Source organism: Aspergillus pseudotamarii (genome assembly GCF_009193445.1).
Source record: "Aspergillus pseudotamarii strain CBS 117625 unplaced genomic scaffold BDV38scaffold_35, whole genome shotgun sequence".
In the NCBI taxonomy this organism is placed as follows: domain Eukaryota; kingdom Fungi; phylum Ascomycota; class Eurotiomycetes; order Eurotiales; family Aspergillaceae; genus Aspergillus; species Aspergillus pseudotamarii.
In genome coordinates, this window is record NW_022475049.1 from 67,269 (window position 1) to 88,072 (window position 20,804).

The following is a 20,804-nucleotide window of genomic DNA, read 5'->3' on the forward strand; positions in this document are numbered from 1 at the left end:
CTCCGACCACGTCGGGTGCCTGTCCGCTTTCCTACTTCGGACTAGCGCTTATGTACACCCGCCAGTTACCGAGCCTCAGTTCCATTATCAATCCATCTCATGTTCATCTGGCTCAGGGGCTCCTGACCATTGCTGTCTGGATTTCTGTTTGTTAGTTTGCTCTTTCTTTTCATATTCTTATTACATTCCTGACACTCGTTTGTCTCCTTAATTGATATTCGTTCTCTTCACTTCCCTTGTTTCGTCGAGTGGCCGGAGACTGGTCCGCCTGTTCTCTTCGCTGCCATGGCACCCAAATTCAAAGATGGGGATGCCGTTGTAGCGGTTAGTCTTGGCTATATCAAGAATTGAGGTACTTTGGAGAGTCACTGAACAACTGCTAGGTTAATGGGAAATGGGTGTCTTGGGCGCACACAGTCGCTGCTTATGCGGCCTTCTTGAGTGCCTTGGTAGTAGGAATGTCGCTGCATTTCAGGAAAATCGTGCAAAACGAACATTACGGCTATCCTGACGAATGGTTTCCGTCGGTATCAGCAACGATCGGTGATCGCTATCCGGAACGATCGTTCTTCCAAGTGTTTATCGCCATCACCTCGGGTCCTCGGTTTGCTCTAGTGTTCCTTTGGTACATCCTGACCTCGCGCCCCAACTCAGCTCTTCCTAAGTTCATCGCCGGCGTTGGACTGTTTCGGACGTTTACATGCGGTGGTTGGACGTACGTTACATCTACAGATGACCATGATTGGCATGATATTTTCATGATCTCTTACCTTGTTGCAACGTTGCCCTGGACTCTTGGCTGCCTTGCGCTTAGCCCAAACAACCGCCGGGCTGTGAAGTACAGGAAGATTTTGGCGAGTTGTTTCTTCGGAACTCTTGTTCCATTAATTTACTATTTCATCCAGCACAAGGTGCATAAGGTCGCGGGAGGTGTGTATCTCGTTGTATAGCTTCTTTCGTCCCTGATTCTAACTCTATTACTTTTAGCTTACACCAAGTATGCCTTTTTTGAATGGTCCCTTATACTGTTTGATGTGGGTTTCGATGCTGTCACTGCACTCGACTTCGACGCATTTGAGATTGTGGTCAGGGATGTCAAAGGAATTAGCAGAGGGTATGTACAGTGGCTTCCGAAGTAAATCAAGAAGAAAAATGTACGGTTGCCAAGATGTGGATGTTGCTATTTGAGAACAGTGTTCTAAGGTTTTAATCTCCAGGCAGTTGAAGACCACTGCAGACTCCGTCCTTGAAAAAGAGTGTGTATAATCTACTCTCCAAGACTATTAAAACGTTTGGCAATTAACTCGTAGCTAGGAAAGGAAAGCCTGTTGGAAATACGTTCGGCGAAGGTTTCTTCTGGACAGAGATCATCGATGCCGCTGCAGATGCCTACAATATGGTAAATCTTAAAATGGCCTCACAAGTGGACCTGATTACTGACCAAATGTAGTTTGTGTTCTGGTCCTTGTGGACTGCCCTTGGTGTACTCGTCTGGTGTAAGTGTCTATGGGAACTTTCTCTCACAATCTTCTGACAGAGTTAGACTTCCCTCTTTGGCATATGGGTATCTCTGGTTACGAGTTAGCAATCCTAAGTTACGTATCTCCGGTCCTCCTGGTCATTCCCTCCTTGAAGTCTGCCGCCACGAGAAATCCTCGACTTTTCCACTTTCTGTCACTTTCCGGGCTACTTGCGTATAAGGTGCAAGACCCTGCCAATCGACTGTTTATGACCACTTTCGCGGTTTCTTGCAGCTGTATTGCATGGTCTGCGACACTGTATGCCGAAAGGGCAAACGGCTCTAGGCTGGAATCCCGTATCTTTGCATGGGGCATTGGCTTGATCATGTCGAGCATTGCTAAGTTTGCATGCAAAACAAACAACCCCATCTGGCCTATCATGCATGCAGAGAATGGAGGATGGAATAAATTGGGTCTTTTCCTTGGTGTCCTGGCCGTCCTCAGGTCGCACAGACGACCTCCGACTAATGGAGGGGATTACTTCCCCTCAAGCGGCAGGAAAGGCTCTTCATTATTTGCCGCTTTTGGTATCGGTGGTCTGCTTTTCGCAATGCATTCCCTCCTCTCCGACTCCAGCACCATGATCGCTTGGGTTTGGGAGGGATATCCCGTGCGCGGCCCTATTGCAGTACCTCATGGTGCACTCACTATTCTTGCAATGGGTGCTGGACTTATTTACGGTCTGTATTATCCTGGCGTTGCTGGAAGCTGGACTGCATATGGGATTGCGGCTATTGGTGCGGCACTGCTTACTTGTTCCAGTCACTGGACTGGATTCTACGGTGGCCTCATCCTTGCATTCTACCTTCTCGCAGTCACTCCAGTCTTGGTATCGTCGGCTGTTCGCCATTCACTGCCTAAAACATTTGGTATCGGTTTCTTCCTGTACACATTCTTGATTCTCTTCCATGTGTGGGTTGTTGCGTATGCCTTTGTTCCTGGTGGGCCTCTCGTCAGAGAGCACACCGATTGGATCATGATCACCACTATGTTATCGATTGGGGCTGGTGTCTTCTCTGCTGCTGTCACCAACTCATCGGGTACTAAGAGCAAGATCGTCAGTCCGAATGGCAAACGACAGCGGTCGTATTTCATCTATATTCTAGCGACGCTGCAGCTTATTTCCATGGCTATTGCGTATCTTCGCTTCCCTACAAACGACTATGTGCCATATCACAAAGAGGATAAGGTCGCGACTGTCGGCATTTGGACAGTTCACTTTGGTCTCGACAATGACATGTGGTCATCGGAACGGCGTATGCGCAATGTCATCCAGGAACTTGAGCTTGATGTCATTGGCCTTCTTGAATCTGATAACCAGCGCATCATTATGGGCAATCGCGATATGACCCAGGTCCTGGCGGAAGATCTTGGCATGTACGCAGACTTCGGTCCTGGTCCTAACAAGCACACGTGGGGCTCAGCTTTACTTTCCAAATTCCCAATTGTCAATTCTACTCACCACCTCCTTCCTTCTCCTGTTGGTGAACTTGCTCCGGCCATTCATGCCACTCTTGATATGTATGGAGAGCTGGTTGATGTTGTCGTGTTCCATTCGGGACAAGAAGAGGACCCGGAAGACCGCCGCCTCCAGACCGAATACTTATCGAAGTTAATGGGTTCATCCCCTCGCCCCCTGATTTTACTGAGTTACTTGGTCACAAAGCCACTGGAAGGTAATTACAATACTTATGTCAGTGAACTCAGCGGTATGAAAGATATCGACCCTACCGATTGGGACCGATGGTGTGAGTACATTCTCTACAAGAACATCAAGAGGACTGGCTACGCTCGTGTTAGTCGGGATTCTATCACAGACACGGAGATTCAGGTAAGTCTTGCCGTGCATGCCATGTTCATGCCTATAGCCCTTTGCGGAAGGGGAGCTGTTTCATCATTGCTGACCAACTGCTGTGATAGGTCGGCAAATTCGTCATTGGGGAATCCGAGCCTGAGAATGAGATGCGACTGCCCGAGGAAATGGTACCAGAAGGGCGTCGATTCCCCGGGTTGTTCCGCGGACAGGGAGTTCGCGGTCATCGTTATCATGTCTTTGATGAGCCCAGGTATTGGCAATAAATGCCACGTGAAGCGGTCAGCCAACCCTGGCTCTTTCTCTGGGCGGCTCAGGTTTTCGGGATCCCTGGGTTATTTGTATATTCTACGATGCGAGGACTCCAAGCCTGTGATGGCTGGTTATTCGCGATATTTGTCACGACTATGTACTGTGAATCTCAATCAAGCTCTTTCTTATAATATTTTATCTTTGAATGTGGAATAGATGTGGTATGTTCATACTTGTGAAAAACAGGCAACTGTTGTACGGAGCACATAGGGCTTAGAAGCGGATCCTAGACGCATTGACTACAGAACTTGTTGATGTGGCTATTGACGTCTACCAAGATGAACTCATCCTGTATTCTTCCATCACGGACCACGGCATATGCAAACGCTTGTAAAAGTCAAACCTACCCCGAGCTGGGATGTGGAATGTGGAGATCATACCGTCCCTCCTTCGTGTACGTGACCGAGTGCATATGACAACGGTATGAGCTTCCTGTATGATTCCCCCATGACTCATCAAGGGAGGAGAGCTCGTTTCACTTTCTCTTCCGAACAAGATATTCAGGACGCGAAACTTGCGTTAAGCCTTAGATAGCGCATTCCAGCCCTGCAGACTCAACCACTGATCTTCGCGTCTCGAGTTATTGCACGTCGTATTCTCAGAACAGTTTCGTTTGCAATACATATACCGTGGAATGCATTAGTTTCTTTGATGATTAACATTTTAATAATTGCTTATTAGCTAGCTTTCTGGCCAAACCTCATGATACGGTTAAGCCTTGGACGCCAGCATCTCGTGAATGGCATATGGCCTTTTTCTTTTCTTTTTTCCCACATATTTCTACCCCTCATTAACTTTATTTCGGGGCATCTCCTTATAAAGCAGACATATCGATGTTTCTGCTCTTCCCTTTTAATTATTTGTCGGTTTCCCAGGACGAGAACGTGCTTAGAAGGCTGATATTCTAATATCTTCCTTCTGAAGACTTACCGCACTTTCTTTGTTTTGCCTATCTAGCTTCAATTTGTGAGTAATACAGAGCCTATCAGGGTTACTTGAGTCTCTGCGCTTCATCCATCTGTCCAATCACTCCTAGATATGCCGTTAAAGCAATTTACTGTATATCCGTGTTAACTATTTGCAGACCGACCTCCGTCACAACGTATATTGAGAAATGTTTGCCGTACATAGTATATGAACTTTCATCTCGAACGATACTTTGTCATTTGATCCATATACAAGCAGGAATTTGGGGAATGTACGAACCCCATAATCGAGATTTTGTCCTCCGTATAGATTGGGACGACACAGCGAGCTGTCGTATGGTGGACCACACAATATCCTCATAGTTACAATGTCGAAGTCGCTAGGAGAACCACACAAGCCAAATTCTGAGAAGAATATACATCAATCCTCTGGCCTAGAGAGCCCAGAAGTTCAACATGTTGAAATGGCCTCTGGCCCTGGGACGGGTTCGCGTTTTTACCCGACCACGCCTGTTGATATGAACGATGAACGCCAGCTCTATTCAAGGACACCTCTTCCTTCACGTACTTTGGCTAACGCACGAGCTGCACTGCAACAGCTAGTTTTAAGATCTAGATATGAATCTTCATACATGCCACTTGAAGAATATGGCTCGCAGGGCTCAATTAATCTTCCAACTCAGCCGCCCCCTGCTAGAGTCATCGACCAGTCTGGTGTCTCAAATCACAGAAAATCCTCTAGCCATAGCGCGGGTTTTGATGTAAGATGCACTCAAGAAAATGGGCCGCCAGCGATCTCATTCGGGGTCAATGCACCCATGCCACGTTGGCGAATCGAGCGTATTCATCCAATGCTTGCACGGGGAAGTCAAGCGCTGCGATGGGTGTTCGATGCTGGCACAGACTTTGCCCGGCTTGGATGGTCAGATGATATGGTTTACGAATACGCATACAGGTGGCTTGAGGAAGCTTCCAGCGATCCATCATTCAGACGATATGCGAGGTCCAACATTCTAGGCGAATATGGCAAAGATCCGCTACCGACCCTCCCACCAGCACCAAGTACTTGCTACTTTCGATCATGGTCTCAATCATCGGGAACAAATGATAGCTGGTACACGCATCCAGGCTATGAGCATTCACGTAAGGAATGGCCTTTAGGTACGCAATAACCTTTCCATTCTTTTTTCAACTTTACATATGGACACTTCAGCGAGGACAAGGCTGACGCCTCAGAAGCTTCTACACAGTCGACTCAGACTGACCAGCAGCATTCGGGGAATCATAGGACCCACCACAATTATATGTTTGACTTTGAACCTTCTGGAGGCTGCAATGAGACTGACCTCGAGCTTGGTCGATACAAGCCGACTCGTACGTTGCGGAAAGCAAGTACGGACGAAGGCCGACCAATGCAGTTCAAAGTATATAGGTGGGTCTGGTTCAGCGTCGCCTTTTTGGTATTGAGCATGTTTTTGTGTCTTTTCTTGTACGTTTTTAGGATTATCAAATGATATAGTGATGAGGTGGTGTTGAGGCGGACGATCATTCTTCGCAAGTTATCTTGCAATACTATTCTGTAGTTAAATATCACTAGGGCCTCAGGTCCCTCGTAGAATAGGGTTTCATTGGCCCACAACTCCACGCGAGTCTCTGGGGTAATGTTAACTCCAATTATATTAGTCCTTCAGACTGGCGTTCGTGGGCAAATGTTTTTCTTCTCCATAAAAGAAATGACATAGTAGGTGCAGCAAGTGCATAAACAAGCTGGATAGTATGGCCAGAACCATGGTTATGGAAGGAGTATACTGTCGAATACTCTTGCTCTCTTGTTATACCTTTTAAGGAATCATTGGGCTGTGTTCGCTATGTATTTGGGATTCTATTTTCCAACGAAAATTTACAGATAGATTGACCTCCAGGATGATTGCTAACTCCTGACATAACAAACAAGCCCACAGCGCCACCAGCCTCAACATCTGTCACAAAACCGTCTCCTTGCAAACCCAAGAAGCCTTAATGAGGTAGATGCCAAAAGCTATTGTGCATAAGAATCGCATACTCGCCAGAACCCTTCACATTGAGCTCTCCGCATTCGTTCGTGCGAAGCCAGTCGCCTCCACTCTTGAACCGGACCCAGTAGGTTTGTCGACTGATTCTCGACCACTGGAGCATGGCATCATCGGGATTCTCCACGTGCTTGAGGATCACCCAGTCGCCTGATCGGCTCACCGTCATACCTGAATCAATATCACGGAGGATGAAGCCATCTTGGTGGATCTCGACATCAAGCTTGAGAGCGACATTCTTATCGGGCTTTGCATAGACCCAAGGAGTGGGGTCGCTGCCTTGGGGCTCGACAGTGAGGGTGCCAATGCCTTCGTCCCCAGCGGTCCAGTAGAAGTCTGATCCGACTTGGGTGGTTGTTCGGTGCCATTTCACCTTTTGCGCGCGGATGTAGCAGGGATCGCCTCGCATGATAACCTGGTGCTGTTAAACTGACCTGATCTTATTCTTATTCAAGGGTCACTAAGGGGTGAGCCATACAATCTAGAAAGCCCTATGGTTGAGGTTGCTTAATATGGTGTTTATCTTGCAAAATAAAGCGAGGTTGGCGGGGATTCAGTTGCTCAGGTTGGGATATATTGTACATTTTGATAGACAGCGAGACGGTGTATATTTATCTTGCTGGACGGAGACTGTTGTGACGTCATGGCAGGCTTCTGAGGTTGGAGGATCAGCATGATAGACCATGATCATCCCTCCTGTACCCAGATTATACGAAGTTGAGAATCAACATTCAACAGCTACGTATTGAGTCTCGCAAGTTTGGGTTCGTCCGGGCGGGTCGGCACTGTCAGTGGGCCCAGCTTAACCGTGGATCTTGCGGGAAACAGTTAAAGATTAGCACGCAGATAGGACATATACCATCATAGATGCCCCGCAAGACTCATAGACGGCTGACGGATGGAGATGCGACTCCGATTGAGGGCTTAGTCGCTCGGCATTGGCGAAGGTAGATTTGCGTCGATTGGTTTGTTTTCTCAACCAACGAGCTATAGCAAAGGTGATGCTCGGACACTGATTTCCATAACGGCGGTAGAGTATAGACTTGAATTTGGTCCCTGAAACCCGGTTTGCCATGACGAGCAACTGTGACGCTAAACCTCCCCAGTTTTCGCAGTCATATCAGGAGCCCAATAGTTTCCCGACATGCATAAGGCGCTAGGGTGTTCTGCATTTCTCCTTCATTGAGGGCTAACCTGCCAAAACACAAATAATACCCGCAAGAAGTCATTGAAATCCTTCCGAGTCCGAATAGAACCTACCAGAATCTAGATTCTGGAAGAAAAGCTCTTAGTTGGTTGACCCTGGTGGAGGATCTGGGACGGTGGTGATACTGTCTGTTGATGAACCGAGCAGTTTGTACATGAAATCCTGCAAGCCTAGAAAGTCGTGTATTGCTATCTGCTGGCATCAAACGTGATGGCGCTTAGTTGAGGAACCTAGCCAGGGACTTGCTGAATAAGCCATGGATCATTTTGTACAGTAGATATTGGATACTTATAGCGATATTATACAGAGCTTTCCTGGCTCCTTAAAAATGGCAGGCAATTATCTTGAAGATAATAAACCATCTGTTTCTTCGCAAGGATCTACCATCGACGCGGACACCGAGCCATCTGATACCTACTCTACTATGGAAGTCACTGGCTTCTCGCTCACAGAATCGTGCTGATCTATTATAAGAGACATCCGGTCGGCTCCAAAGCGGTGGCTACTTCACTTTTTCTGGGACGACCGAATAATAGTGGGCAGAGTATCTGAGGCTGACTCTTCTCTGTATCTTAAAAACGACAAAAGGATTTCACCATAACCGTCGGCAGCCGCCCCAACTAACTAGCTAAGCATGTCGGGTGTTGTTCGAAAAGAGTTGCGATAGAAGGGAGATCTCATCCATAATTAAACCGAATCATGGGAATAGTGGCAAATCTATGGAAGTCACTGTAGGTCATCTTTGCCAGGAAGAAGATGCTCGCTGATAAAATATACCCACGAGCTTGATATCTCCAGATTCGGGTCCATGTTATATCCGGTAAATCTCTCCATATATCGAGGGTACCAGATGGGTGATAATAACATGGACCCAGAGAACCTGAATATTGGCAAGGAGAGCTATGTAAAGAATCGCGCGTAGACTTTCGTTCCATGGAGAACCATCGCTGATTGGAAGGAGCGCTGGAAGGGGAGCGCTCCATGTGAAATCGTATATAATAAACAATATGAATCCATTCACCCAGAAGAATGGACCGGCGTGGACACGTAGATGATGGATAGCGATACGTAAAGAGTCAGTAATGCTAGACTGGGGGCTTTCAATTGTGGCAATGGTTTGTATGACCATCGCGTAAGAGTATTGAACCTGTGGGTTTATATAAGTGAGCATGAGGTATATGTATTTTGTGGAAAGGGACCCCCTCGGTGTTGTGAACGGTTTACTCACTAGCCACCATAGCACGATGAGAAGTTCTGTCAGCATTTTGATGATGGGGGAGAAGGAATGGTCAGCCTTGTCAACAGAAGCGCGGATACTATACCCTCTTCCTCAATGGGTCTGACACCCTGGTCATGATGCTAGGTTATGATGGTTACATCGCCTATTCATGCATCCTTGATAGTGCTTTTAGTAGCGATCCTAATGCTGTCACCTGAGGGGATGCTACTGCTAGCATCTACATTCGTACTGGCGACTAGCTGACTCGCTCCATTCGGATTAGTTGGCGTAAAGCACCGTTTGAAAGCCTCGTTAGGTGTTAAAATCGAAATATCAGATTCACTTATTGTGTCACTCGGAGCCTTCTCCCCCAGAGAAGATGTTTGACTTGGCATCAGATCAGTTATACTTGATTCGGCCGAAAATCATATGTTCCACTACTAGTATGATCTAAGGCAATATAACCAGTGTAGAAAGTTACCGGATTTAAGAATCTACTCATCGTGCACTTCAATTGTGCTATCTTATTGTTACCCAGCGACTGTTCTCCTCCACCGCAAACCATACACGCCTTACGACAGAGTTATGATGTAAAAACGAAGATCCGTCTCATATTTCGAGGCATAGACTACCCATGGCTAAGTACCGTGCACCGGATCTACTTTCGAGCCTTGATATCCCTGTGGAGCTACGGTCCTGGAATAATCCAGGAGAACTGCTCCTAATTTACCCACAAGGAAACAACAGATCCATTCGCCCGTGGGTGGTGGAGGAAAATTACTCCATCGACGGGCATCAACCATGAAGCGAAACAGAAGAAAAAGGAAAGTCTGCCGAAGGTTTATGATTGTCCACTAGCACAAATGACAGTTCAACCCAAATCCAAGCATTGAATGGCCTCGCCTATACTATTAACAGATCACCACCCCAAGTCTTGTCAGTAACTGGAAAGTTTTTGCCCCCTGTCCATGTCTTGGACTATGAACTAGTGGTGCATTGATGTAACCATCCCCACCACTGTAAGCCCGGGGAGGCGAGGTTGGAAGGAAGTATACGATCTTCACATTGATTGAATACACCAGGTCATGTGAATATAAAAGTTGCAAACAAGACAAACACCGGATCCGCAATGCTTCATCGGAACTCACGTCAGTAACACGATTCCTCCTCAATGCCTTGAGTTTTAATCCGTTTCTAAGGGAGGAGAGACATGATGTTATAATTGAAGTCTAATAGCCTTAACCGTTCCTGTATTTGAATTGATGCCTCGATTGGAAGCGCTGCACCGCTAAGTGTCCGAGACAAATCCAACTCCGTCGCCAACTTTGAGGTTGGCCGATGAGCGAGGCCAAAAACTGCAAAGATGTTTACGTTCACACCTTTGCTTGGCGCACAGTCGTCCTCCTCGAAGGCTTCTCAGTCAATCTTAGAGCTGGATGGTGGAATTAAGATCCTTGTGGACGTCGGCTGGGACGATACCTTTGATCCTCTGGATTTGCAGGAACTAGAAAAGTGAGCTCCGTTCTATGATGACAAGACAGCTAGCTAGCTTGCCTTCCTTCTCAATAATCCTTAGTCTGATTGATTTGTGCTAGGCATGTTCCTACCCTTTCATTAATCCTTCTGACCCACGCTACCCCTGCGCATATTGGTGCCTTCGCCCATTGCTGCAAGACCTTCCCTCTTTTTACTCAGATTCCCGTCTACGCCACGAGCCCCGTTATTGCGCTTGGTCGCACACTGCTGCAGGACCTGTACGCCTCCTCACCACTAGCTGCAACCTTCCTACCCAAAGCCTCGATCTCGGAGCCGGGCGCATCTACTTCCGCAGCATCTGCCGCAGCATCTGCACCAGACGGTGAAGGAGGCGCGGATGCTACTCATTCCGGAAGAATCCTCCTTCAACCTCCAACCGCAGAGGAAATTGCCAGATACTTCTCCCTGATCCATCCCCTAAAGTACTCGCAACCACACCAACCACTTCCTTCCCCTTTTTCTCCTCCACTGAACGGCCTTACGCTCACGGCTTACAATGCTGGACACACGGTGGGGGGAACAATATGGCATATACAACATGGCATGGAATCTATCGTTTACGCTGTCGACTGGAACCAAGCACGAGAGAGTGTAATGGCAGGTGCTGCATGGTTCGGCGGGTCAGGCGCCAGTGGAACGGAGGTCATAGAGCAATTGCGCAAACCCACCGCGTTGGTTTGCAGTACAAGAGGAGGCGATAAGTTTGCCCTTCCAGGAGGACGAAAAAAGCGGGATGACTTGCTATTGGATATGATTCGGAGTACTCTCGCCAAAGGAGGCACTGTTCTGATTCCCACTGATACTAGTGCTCGAGTTTTGGAACTGGCATATGCACTGGAGCATGCGTGGCGCGACGCTGCTGGAACAGGGCAAGAGGATAATGTGCTAAAGGAGGCTGGATTATACCTCGCAGGTAGGAAGGCTAACACGACAATGAGGTTAGCCCGGAGTATGCTAGAATGGATGGACGAGAATATTGTGCGAGAGTTTGAGGCTGCGGAAGGTGTAGATGCGGCTACGGGTCAGTCTCGAACTAATCCTGGTGGTCAACGGTCTGGCCAAAACCAAGGCAAAGAAGAGAAGGGCACTGGCCCTTTTACTTTCAAACACCTGAAAATTGTTGAGAGGAAAAAAAAGTTGGAGAAGATCTTGAATGACCAGACCCCCAAAGTCATTTTGGCTTCCGACACGTCACTGGATTGGGGTTTTGCAAAGGAATCTCTCCGTCTGGTAGCGGGGGGCCCGAACAATCTTCTCTTACTCACGGAGTCTTTTCATAAGGAGAGGCTTGCCGACAACCAGGAAGATCCTTATCGGAAGACTCTGGGTAATATGATCTGGGAATGGTATGAAGAAAGGAAAGATGGTGTCGCACTGGAAAAGTCCTCCGATGGCGAGATGATTGAACAGGTCCATAGCGGTGGTCGAGAGCTCTCCTGGTCAGACGTGCACCGTGCACCTCTAGACCCTGGCGAACAACTACTCTATCAACAGTATCTCGCCACGAAGAGACAATTACAAGATACCTCCCAAGCAAGAGGACAGGAAAACTTAGATAATGCCGCGGATGCGCTTGATGATCGATCTAGTTCCACATCCGAAGACTCCGAGACAGAACAGCAGGGGCGAGTCCTGAACTTCTCAACTTCATTAGCTCACTCCAATCGCAACAAGCTCGGTCTCAGCGATGAAGACCTTGGTGTCAACATCCTTTTACGGCGGAAGAATGTGTTCGACTGGGATGTCCGGGGCAAGAAGGGCCGCGAACGAATGTTCCCATATGTAGCGCCAAGAAAGAAGGGAGACGAGTATGGAGAATTTATCCGACCAGAGGAATACTTACGAGCAGAAGAGCGTGAAGAGATCGACATGCAACAGCGCAGATCTGACTCTCAAACCAAGCTTGGCCAGAAACGACGATGGGATGAAACAGGACCGGGCGGGCGTCGGCTGTCTAGCAGTGGAGCCAAACGCCAGCAGTTCCCTGGAAAGAAGGACGCCAGCACAGCGGACGATATGAGTATGACAGAGGATGGAGAAGGTGCTGATGCTGCCCTGGAGTCAGAAGAGGAAGCGGTTGGTCTGACGTTCGAGGGGCCCGCAAAAGCGGTCTATCAGAAGGCTAGTCTGACTATCAATGCTCGCATAGCTTTCGTGGATTTTACGGGATTGCACGATAAGCGGAGCTTGGAGATGCTGATTCCGCTCATTCAGCCACGCAAACTGATTCTAGTGGGCGGGATGAAGGAAGAGACCACAGCCCTAGCAACAGAGTGCAAGAAGCTCCTCGCGGCCAAGGCTGGAGTTGATGTCTCCGCTGCGGACTCTGCTGTAATTTACACCCCGGCTATTGGGGAAGTTATTGATGCTAGCGTTGATACCAACGCCTGGATGGTCAAGTTGAGCAACAGTCTCGTCCGGCGCCTGAAATGGCAGCATGTCCGTAGTCTCGGTGTGGTGACATTGACTGCGCAATTGAGGGGTCCTGAATTGAACACCCCAGAAGACGCAGCGGACTCCCCAAGTAAAAAGCAAAAATTATTGCAGGAAGAAGCCAGCTCACAAGCTACGGCACCTACCGTCGATGGCACGAAACCCACCGCAGACAAGTCTGATGTCTACCCAGTGCTTGATATACTTCCTGCCAATATGGCAGCAGGAACGAGATCTATGACTCGCCCTCTCCACGTGGGTGATCTGCGACTGGCGGATCTCCGCAAGATCATGCAGGGAGCCGGTCACACAGCTGAGTTCCGTGGTGAAGGAACGCTTCTCATTGACCGGATGGTCGCCGTCCGTAAATCAGGTACAGGGAAGATTGAGATTGAAGCTACAGCTCAGTCAGCTGCTGCTGTGGGACGTGGGGCGGGAAGCTTCCTTGACGTGAAGAGGAAGATTTACGAGGGACTTGCTGTTGTTGCGGGTAATTAACTGTAAACTAAACATTATACCTATACCTACTACAATCTGAGGCAATTGGAGACCCCGAAAATGGACATTGTTCCGCCATAGCAAGTATAGAGAGTCAAAACCCAATCCCACCGCCAAAGGAAATGCGAATATAACCTCTTGTAAACCTGTCTCATTACTGAAGGGACGTAGAATAAGCAACATCGATCGCCCCATAACCACTACCCAAATCCTCAGTAGATACCTCCTGAATATGATCGTCCGTTCGAGGCCCCGTATATATCCTAACCAAGGGCACATATGTCAGCCTCCTATCCCAACCCATGACCAATCGCTAAAGAAAAGAAAATTTCACTTACCCCCGTGCAGCAACCCACCACCATACCAAAGCAAAAGCGGCAATGAATGCACCAACACATATACCGTAATTCCTAATAACCAGGTCAATCAACACCCACATCATGACCCATGTATTGTTCCCAAGCGCAACACCGGAAGCAGACACAAAGAAGATGCAACTTACATGTTAGTTACTGTGATAGGCACACGAGGCGGGAAAAACAGCACCGCACTGATAAACAGCACCCAGATCACAGACACCCAGTTGATATATGGACCCCATTTTCCCAACGTGAAGGGCCCCTCGATGAACTTGACTCTGTTCCTATAGATCCTGTGCGCTAAGATCACGGATATGTAGGATATATCGAGCGCCGGAGCAGTGATGCTGAAGATTGCGGTGGCGGTCTCAGTCGAGCCGACGGCAATGCAGTTTAGGCAGATGCTGAAGAAGACAACGAACCAGACGGCGTTGACTGGCGTGTGGGTGTATCTATTGACTTTGGAGAGGGTGCTAGATTTTCATGTATTAGGAGCTTTATTTTTCGTCATTCAGCTTTTTCTTCAGAGGATACGTACGAGGAAAATGGAAGAGCTTCGTCACGAGCGAAGGCATAGGCCATCCTTGTGTCTGCTAACATGGCTGAACAGCCGGTGAAAAACTGGACTAGGATTGCGAAACCCCACATTATTGTTCCTCCTCTCTTTCCTCCTGCGTTGAGGAAGATCTGGGCTGCGGGAAGCCCAGTCGGGCTGTTGAGAATACCTTCGAAGTCACTCAGACAGAAGCACATTGAAACGGTGAGAATCCAGCCTAATGCGCCAGAGACGAGGACCGCGGTTTGAATGGCTATAGGTCCCAGCGTGGCGGCGTCGTGGGTTTCTTCCGACATGCTTGTTCTTAGTCAGTGGTTGGTCCTTTCTTTTACAAGGAAGCCAGCTTAGAAACGCACTGGGTAGTTCCATCGTAGTCTGTCATTGTCCATGCCACAGAGATGAATCCGAGCAGGAAGGAAAAGAATTTCGAGCCCCATCCTGAGCCGTCGGTGAAGTGGGTGAAGACCCAGCTGGCTGGTTGCTTGTCGGGAGTGTAGGCGAGAAGCACAATACAGATGATAATCGTGGCGGAAACTGTAATTGTCAGAGTCAATCTGAAAACTATGCTGGGCGTCGTGCATACTGTTGATGGGAGCAAACCAATATACTATCCGATGTAAGGTCTTGGTTGTTAAAGAGCATATGGCCCCTAATATACACAAGAGAAGTATGGATAAGAGAACCGTTTCCAATGCAGTCCTGTGCGCAAGTTAGCTCGAGGCAAAGAGCAGGGGAGACCAGAGCATACGGTGTATATGAGTATCTTCCATCAACCAGCTCCGAATTCATGCTAACACAGGCAAGTAGCATCTGACTGACTGTGTAGACAACACTGGACACACCAGCGGTTTGGCCGAGAAGGTTGCACCAGCCCTGTACCCAAGAAAAGATAGGCACTTGTTCTTCGGGGACAACGTGCTTAGTGACAAAGTACATTCCACCGGCTGTGGGATACGCAGAAACCAACTCTGCCACCGAACTGCCGATACACATCGCCATACATGACCCAAAGAACCAACACCATACAGCTGCAGCTGGGCCACCCGCAGCCAGTGGAGCACCAAAGGTAGCGGGGACTGAGCCTAAGATACCTAGAATGGAGATGGCGTAAGAGACTGTGGACCATTTGGAAAATTCTCGACGCAATTCCTAGGGACTAGCGATTAGGACTTTTACTAGATGATAACTCGGTTGAATCCGTACCTGTTTATAGCCAATCCGAGCTAGAAGACGCTCATCGTCGTCGCGAATGCTCGCCATTGTACGAGACGCTGACAAAAGATACAGTGCGTATGTTCTATCGCTTCTTTTTCAATTGATACCGACAAGGTAGCGTAGTAAGAATAATGTTGGGAATATAGCATGTATCGCTGAGATTTAACAGCACTTTAATGTTACGTTTAGTATAACGGGTGTCAATGGACGAAGACGTGAATGCAATGCAGCTGTGTCACAGGTAGGAAGAGACGGTGAGAAAAGCCCCGCCGATCTAAAACAGTGCCGACATAGCCTGATATACAACGGTAAGCTCACAAAGAATTGTAGGTCACAAGTAGCACAGTCCAGAATAGCTATGTCTACTAAAGAAACAAATACACCGGGGCTAGGGAGATGAATTCTTCAACTTATATTGGAAGAAATTAAGAGCATGATGAGGCCAGGGGCTTATCGTGGCATTGTGTAATATTGATAAGCCCAGCAAAGGAGACAGACCGTTCGGGATCACTACCCTCGGAGATTAAATTGAACGAATCAATCCAAAATATCCATTGAATTCATCTTTCCATATCTAGACTCCCCAATCTTCTATTCTTTTGGGTTGCGATTAGATTGATTAGGGTGTAGCATTCCCCGTGCCAGTTTCGGAACAACATATGTCCGTCGGCTTCAGATTAGGTGGTCAGTTGCTTGATTGGGTTAACGGATTTGTTTGGATATACTCCGTACTTGTCGCCCTTTTCGCCGAAGCTCCTTTCAGTGATGGTCCGGTGCTAATCGGTGTGGGCTGTGAAAGACCTACCTTCCTCATCCTTCCTCTCTTGAGTCTGTTCACAAAATAATGAAGCACTATGGCAGACCAATCAATGTATAACACGCTCGGTCAGGGAACCGCTCCCGCTGAAGACCCCTCGAACCCGAATCGAATGGCTCACCAAATTCCTCCACAATCACAACCTGCTGCCGGATTTCCCCCCGGTCCTTACCCTCCCCAGCCTGGGGCTTACTACGGGAATCCTCCTCCCAATCAGTATGGGGCACCTGCTGCAGCACCACCATCACAGCAGCTGCAATCTCCACCTCCGCGGGGCCTGGCACCTAGCCCTCAACTCGCCTACGGTACCGAGACACAGACACATGTGGGAGCCCCCGCAGACCCAATGGCAGGATTGACTTCGCAAATGAGTGGCTTGGGGATAATGGGAGATGGCGGTGCCCGTCCAGGGAAGAAGAAGCACCGACATGCGCACCATGAAATTGGGGGAGCTAGTGCCTCAGCGGCTATGCAATCTGCCGGAATGCCGCAGGCAGGCATGCAGCCTTCATCTCAGTTCCTGAATACTGGGTTGAACCAGGCACCCCGTCCAATCTCACCCGCCGCTGGTGTTCCGCCAGCGGGGATTGTCCCTCAGCCAGGTGTTCCAACCACAGGCGCTGGTTCAGTCCCTGCCCAGGGCAAGATTGATCCGGAGCAAATTCCAAGCATCCCACGGTCTCGCGACATACCGGCAGTGTACTACTTCAGCCATGTCTATCCGACGATGGAACGGCACCTGCCCCCTCCGGCAGCGGTCCCCTTCGTGGCCCACGACCAAGGAAACTCATCCCCTAAACATGCCCGCCTGACATTGAACAACATTCCCACTACCTCTGACTTTCTCTCTTCCACCGCTCTGCCCCTAGGAATGGTTCTACAACCACTGGCTCGCCTCGACCCCGGAGAGCCTGAGGTCCCAGTGCTCGATTTTGGCGAAATGGGTCCTCCGCGATGCCGGAGGTGCAGGGCGTACATCAATCCCTTTATGACGTTCAAGTCCGGAGGAAACAAATTTGTCTGTAACATGTGCACCTTCCCCAATGATGTAGCACCAGAATACTTTGCTCCTCTGGATATGTCCGGGGCACGTGTCGACCGTCTGCAACGCCCGGAGTTGATGGTGGGCACAGTTGAGTTCATGGTCCCGAAGGAGTACTGGAACAAGGAGCCTGTTGGTCTTCAGCGGCTTTTCTTGATTGACGTCAGTCAAGAATCGGTAAACAGAGGTTTTCTGAAGGGGGTGTGCAAAGGAATCACAGAAGCTTTATACGGCGCGCCTGATGCTTCCGAAGAGGATGCAGCAGCGCGACGAGTGCCTGAGGGCTCGAAGATTGGTATTGTCACCTACGATAGAGAAGTGCACTTTTACAATCTCAGCGTGAGTCCTCATGTGCCTGAAGTCCCCGCGATGATACTTACAATGCCTAGGCACAACTTGATCAGGCACAGATGATGGTGATGACAGATTTGGAGGAGCCGTTCGTTCCTTTGAGTGAGGGGTTGTTCGTAGATCCCTACGAATCAAAGTACGCAAACAATCCTTGCACGGTTCGGTGAATACATATCTAATATCTATTCATAGGGATATCATTACTTCTCTGCTACATCAAATCCCCAAGATGTTCTCACACATGAAGAAACCCGAGCCAGCTCTACTCCCAGCTCTCAATGCAGCAATGTCTGCTCTGCAAGCTACCGGTGGAAAGATTTTCGCGTCTATATGCAGCTTACCGACTTGGGGCCCCGGCGCGTTGCATATGAGGGACGACCCTAAGGTGCATGGCACGGATGCGGAACGGAAATTATTCACCACAGACAACCAGGCTTGGAGAACAACCGCTGGAAAGATGGCCGAACACGGCATCGGCGTTGACATGTTCGTGGCGGCACCTGGCGGGACGTATATTGATGTGGCTACGATAGGTAGGTCTTCTGCATGTTTATTGCCGCTGAATCCATGGATGCTAATGCTTTCTAGGTCATGTTGCCGAAGTGTCGGGCGGGGAGACATTCTTCTACCCCAACTTCCACGCTCCACGAGACATACTGAAGCTTTCGCAAGAGTTCGCACATGCAGTTACTCGCGAGACAGGCTATCAGGCAATGATGAAGGTCCGTTGTTCCAATGGTCTCCAGGTATCGGCATATCATGGCAACTTTATACAACATGCGCTCGGGGCCGACCTGGAAATAGGGTCCATTGACGCCGACAAGGCAATTGGTGTCATCTTCAGCTATGATGGCAAGCTTGATCCTAAGTTGGATGCACATTTCCAAGCCGCCTTACTGTATACTACGGCCGAAGGGCAGCGACGGGTGCGCTGTATCAACGTGGTGGCAGCAGTCAATGAAGGGGGCTTGGAAACGATGAAATTCATAGACCAGGATGCTGTTGTGAGCATTATGGCTAAAGAGGGTAAGATATCGACCCAGCGGTGTTATTCGGAGCAGACGTGCTGACACTCTTAACTACAGCGGCTGCCAAAACCGTGGACAAATCGCTCAAGGACATTCGGGCCAGCATCACAGAGAAGACCGTGGACATCTTCAGCGGTTATCGCAAGGTCTTCTCTGGGTCACACCCACCCGGACAACTTGTACTCCCGGAGAATCTCAAGGAATTTTCCATGTATATGCTAGGCCTAGTCAAATCACGAGCATTCAAGGGTAGGAACGGTTACATCCAAATTGCACATGAAAGTGGCTAACCTGAATACACAGGCGGTCAAGAAGCATCGGACCGACGGATTCACGACATGCGGATGCTACGCTCGATTGGGGCCACAGAACTCGCCCTATACCTCTATCCCCGGATCATTCCGATCCACAACATGCAACCCGAAGATGGCTTCCCCAATGAGCAAGGGCAACTGCAGGTCCCACCGTCCCTTCGAGCCAGCTTCTCGAAGATTGAGGATGGTGGGGCATACCTCGTCGACAATGGCCAGATCTGTCTGTTGTGGCTCCATTCTCGGGTATCACCCAACCTACTGGAGGATCTCTTTGGTCCTGGGCAGTCGTCGCTTCAGGATCTCAACCCCCAGACGTCCTCGCTCCCTGTGTTGGAGACCCATTTGAATGCACAGGTGCGCAATCTACTGCAGTACTTCTCGACTATCCGGGGGTCTAAGTCAGTTGCAATCCAATTGGCTCGACAAGGGCTGGATGGGGCAGAGTATGAGTTCGCACGGTTACTGGTGGAGGACCGCAACAATGAAGCGCAGAGTTACGTGGATTGGCTGGTACACATTCATCGGCAAATCAACTTGGAGCTAGCGGGTCATCGCAAGCGCGAGGATACGTCTGCCGAGGGGTCGTTGACCAGTCTCGCCGGTCTCCGCGCTCCATACTGGTGATCATATTAGACTACCCCAAATTTCATTGTTCCGTTGATATGTTTTACTCTGTATTTTGGTCGCTTTCGAGTGAGAGTTATGCGCTAGTATACCACAGAAGTTGATGTTCCCTGGTCCGTATTTCTTGGAGCGAGGTTTAATTTTAAAGGCGTTGTTTCAGCACGAGGACAGCAAAAAAGAGCGCTGTAGCGAGGGCCCAAAGTTAACGCAGTGGACCACCGGCAAGAAATCCCTACAAAAGTCTAGAACGCCGAACCGAACTCCCTAAGAATAATAGACTACACACTAGTCGAGCGACGATGAGCCCATAATGAGATCGTCGCGGAAACCTCGGGGACTAAAATGGGTGAGAGAGGCAAGTCAGGCGCTTGGCAATGAGTGGATCGTGGTCTGTGTGTTAAGGCGTGGCAGCAATTCGGAACAAAGTGACAAAGAATGACGATAAAAAAGAAAATGCACATATTCTCGAGTACCCATGACTTGTTATCCTTGGAAAGCTCGTCGTTTTTTCCCTTTCAGCCAAAACCTCCGTGCTCGCCAAGGGTGCTACGAGAGCCATGAAAATTTGCACATGGCGACGTCTCTCCCGAGGACCGGACCACAGGACAGAGAGAGATCGAACCCTCAGTTGACCCCTCGTTTTCTCTCCACGCAAGACCAATAATAAGTCAGGCGAACCATGGGAATCAGCTTAGGGTTGTAAGAATTCTCAATGGAGAGTTCATTACTCATTCTGGCAGCCTTCTCGAAAGACTGAAAGCCACGGTCTATGTTCGGAGGGGCACCGTGGCTGAAATCCTTTATTTGCCTTTCGTCGGAACCAGGGTTAGGGCTGGCTGAGCGTATTGCCACTCCCTCTGCTTGATCAGTTGATGGTAGTCCCACAGAATACTTCCTTGAAATCTTTATTTCCACGCATAAACTTGTTCAGCCACGACCTAGGGTTTCTCGATGGGGAAAGAAGT

At 49.0% G+C, this 20,804-nt stretch overlaps 6 protein-coding genes across 6 annotated transcripts; 4 read left to right on the forward strand and 2 right to left on the reverse strand.

Moving 5' to 3' along the window:
• The first annotated feature begins 106 nt into the window (after positions 1-106).
• BDV38DRAFT_249764 (putative integral plasma membrane protein) lies at positions 107-4,396 on the forward strand. Its single transcript, XM_032054885.1, has 7 exons — positions 107-324; positions 384-930; positions 988-1,114; positions 1,218-1,256; positions 1,315-1,399; positions 1,451-1,496; positions 1,544-4,396. Exons 1-7 carry the CDS (start codon positions 286-288, stop codon positions 3,799-3,801), a joined length of 3,141 nt encoding a protein of 1,046 aa, XP_031912343.1. The 5' UTR covers positions 107-285; the 3' UTR covers positions 3,802-4,396.
• Positions 4,397-4,939: 543 nt separating this feature from the next.
• On the forward strand, positions 4,940-6,333 carry BDV38DRAFT_272123 (uncharacterized protein; the record flags this gene model as incomplete). The annotated part of the gene is made up of 3 exons (XM_032057432.1): positions 4,940-5,685; positions 5,860-6,064; positions 6,193-6,333. 3 exons carry the CDS (start codon positions 4,940-4,942, stop codon positions 6,331-6,333), a joined length of 1,092 nt encoding a protein of 363 aa, XP_031912344.1.
• Positions 6,334-6,587: 254 nt separating this feature from the next.
• Positions 6,588-7,049, reverse strand: BDV38DRAFT_284035 (uncharacterized protein; the record flags this gene model as incomplete). Its single annotated transcript, XM_032060175.1, has 1 exon — positions 6,588-7,049. One exon carries the CDS (start codon positions 7,047-7,049, stop codon positions 6,588-6,590), a length of 462 nt encoding a protein of 153 aa, XP_031912345.1.
• A 3,244-nt stretch (positions 7,050-10,293) lies between these two features.
• On the forward strand, positions 10,294-13,591 carry BDV38DRAFT_249772 (cleavage polyadenylation factor subunit CFT2). Its single transcript, XM_032054886.1, has 2 exons — positions 10,294-10,578; positions 10,662-13,591. Exons 1-2 carry the CDS (start codon positions 10,430-10,432, stop codon positions 13,531-13,533), a joined length of 3,021 nt encoding a protein of 1,006 aa, XP_031912346.1. The 5' UTR covers positions 10,294-10,429; the 3' UTR covers positions 13,534-13,591.
• A 96-nt stretch (positions 13,592-13,687) lies between these two features.
• On the reverse strand, positions 13,688-15,708 carry BDV38DRAFT_284037 (amino acid permease; the record flags this gene model as incomplete). Its single annotated transcript, XM_032060176.1, has 8 exons — positions 13,688-13,796; positions 13,872-13,943; positions 14,036-14,365; positions 14,431-14,745; positions 14,805-14,982; positions 15,032-15,147; positions 15,197-15,597; positions 15,652-15,708. 8 exons carry the CDS (start codon positions 15,706-15,708, stop codon positions 13,688-13,690), a joined length of 1,578 nt encoding a protein of 525 aa, XP_031912347.1.
• An 809-nt stretch (positions 15,709-16,517) lies between these two features.
• BDV38DRAFT_272126 (Sec23/Sec24 family protein) lies at positions 16,518-19,839 on the forward strand (the record flags this gene model as incomplete). The annotated part of the gene is made up of 6 exons (XM_032057433.1): positions 16,518-17,861; positions 17,912-18,009; positions 18,066-18,406; positions 18,462-18,899; positions 18,959-19,150; positions 19,205-19,839. 6 exons carry the CDS (start codon positions 16,518-16,520, stop codon positions 19,837-19,839), a joined length of 3,048 nt encoding a protein of 1,015 aa, XP_031912348.1.
• Positions 19,840-20,804: the final 965 nt, after the last annotated feature.

What these genes read in the sequence shown, in the direction of transcription:
- BDV38DRAFT_249772 (XM_032054886.1), top strand. Translation starts at nt 10,430, where the DNA reads ATGTTTACGTTCACACCTTTGCTTGGCGCACAGTCGTCCTCCTCGAAG. An exon ending in GATTTGCAGGAACTAGAAAA is followed by an intron (nt 10,579 to 10,661) that starts GTGAGCTCCGTT and finishes GATTTGTGCTAG; the next exon opens with GCATGTTCCTACCCTTTCAT.
- BDV38DRAFT_249764 (XM_032054885.1), top strand. Translation starts at nt 286, where the DNA reads ATGGCACCCAAATTCAAAGATGGGGATGCCGTTGTAGCG. An exon ending in GTCAAAGGAATTAGCAGAGG is followed by an intron (nt 1,115 to 1,217) that starts GTATGTACAGTG and finishes TTTAATCTCCAG; the next exon opens with GCAGTTGAAGACCACTGCAG. An exon ending in CTGCAGATGCCTACAATATG is followed by an intron (nt 1,400 to 1,450) that starts GTAAATCTTAAA and finishes GACCAAATGTAG; the next exon opens with TTTGTGTTCTGGTCCTTGTG.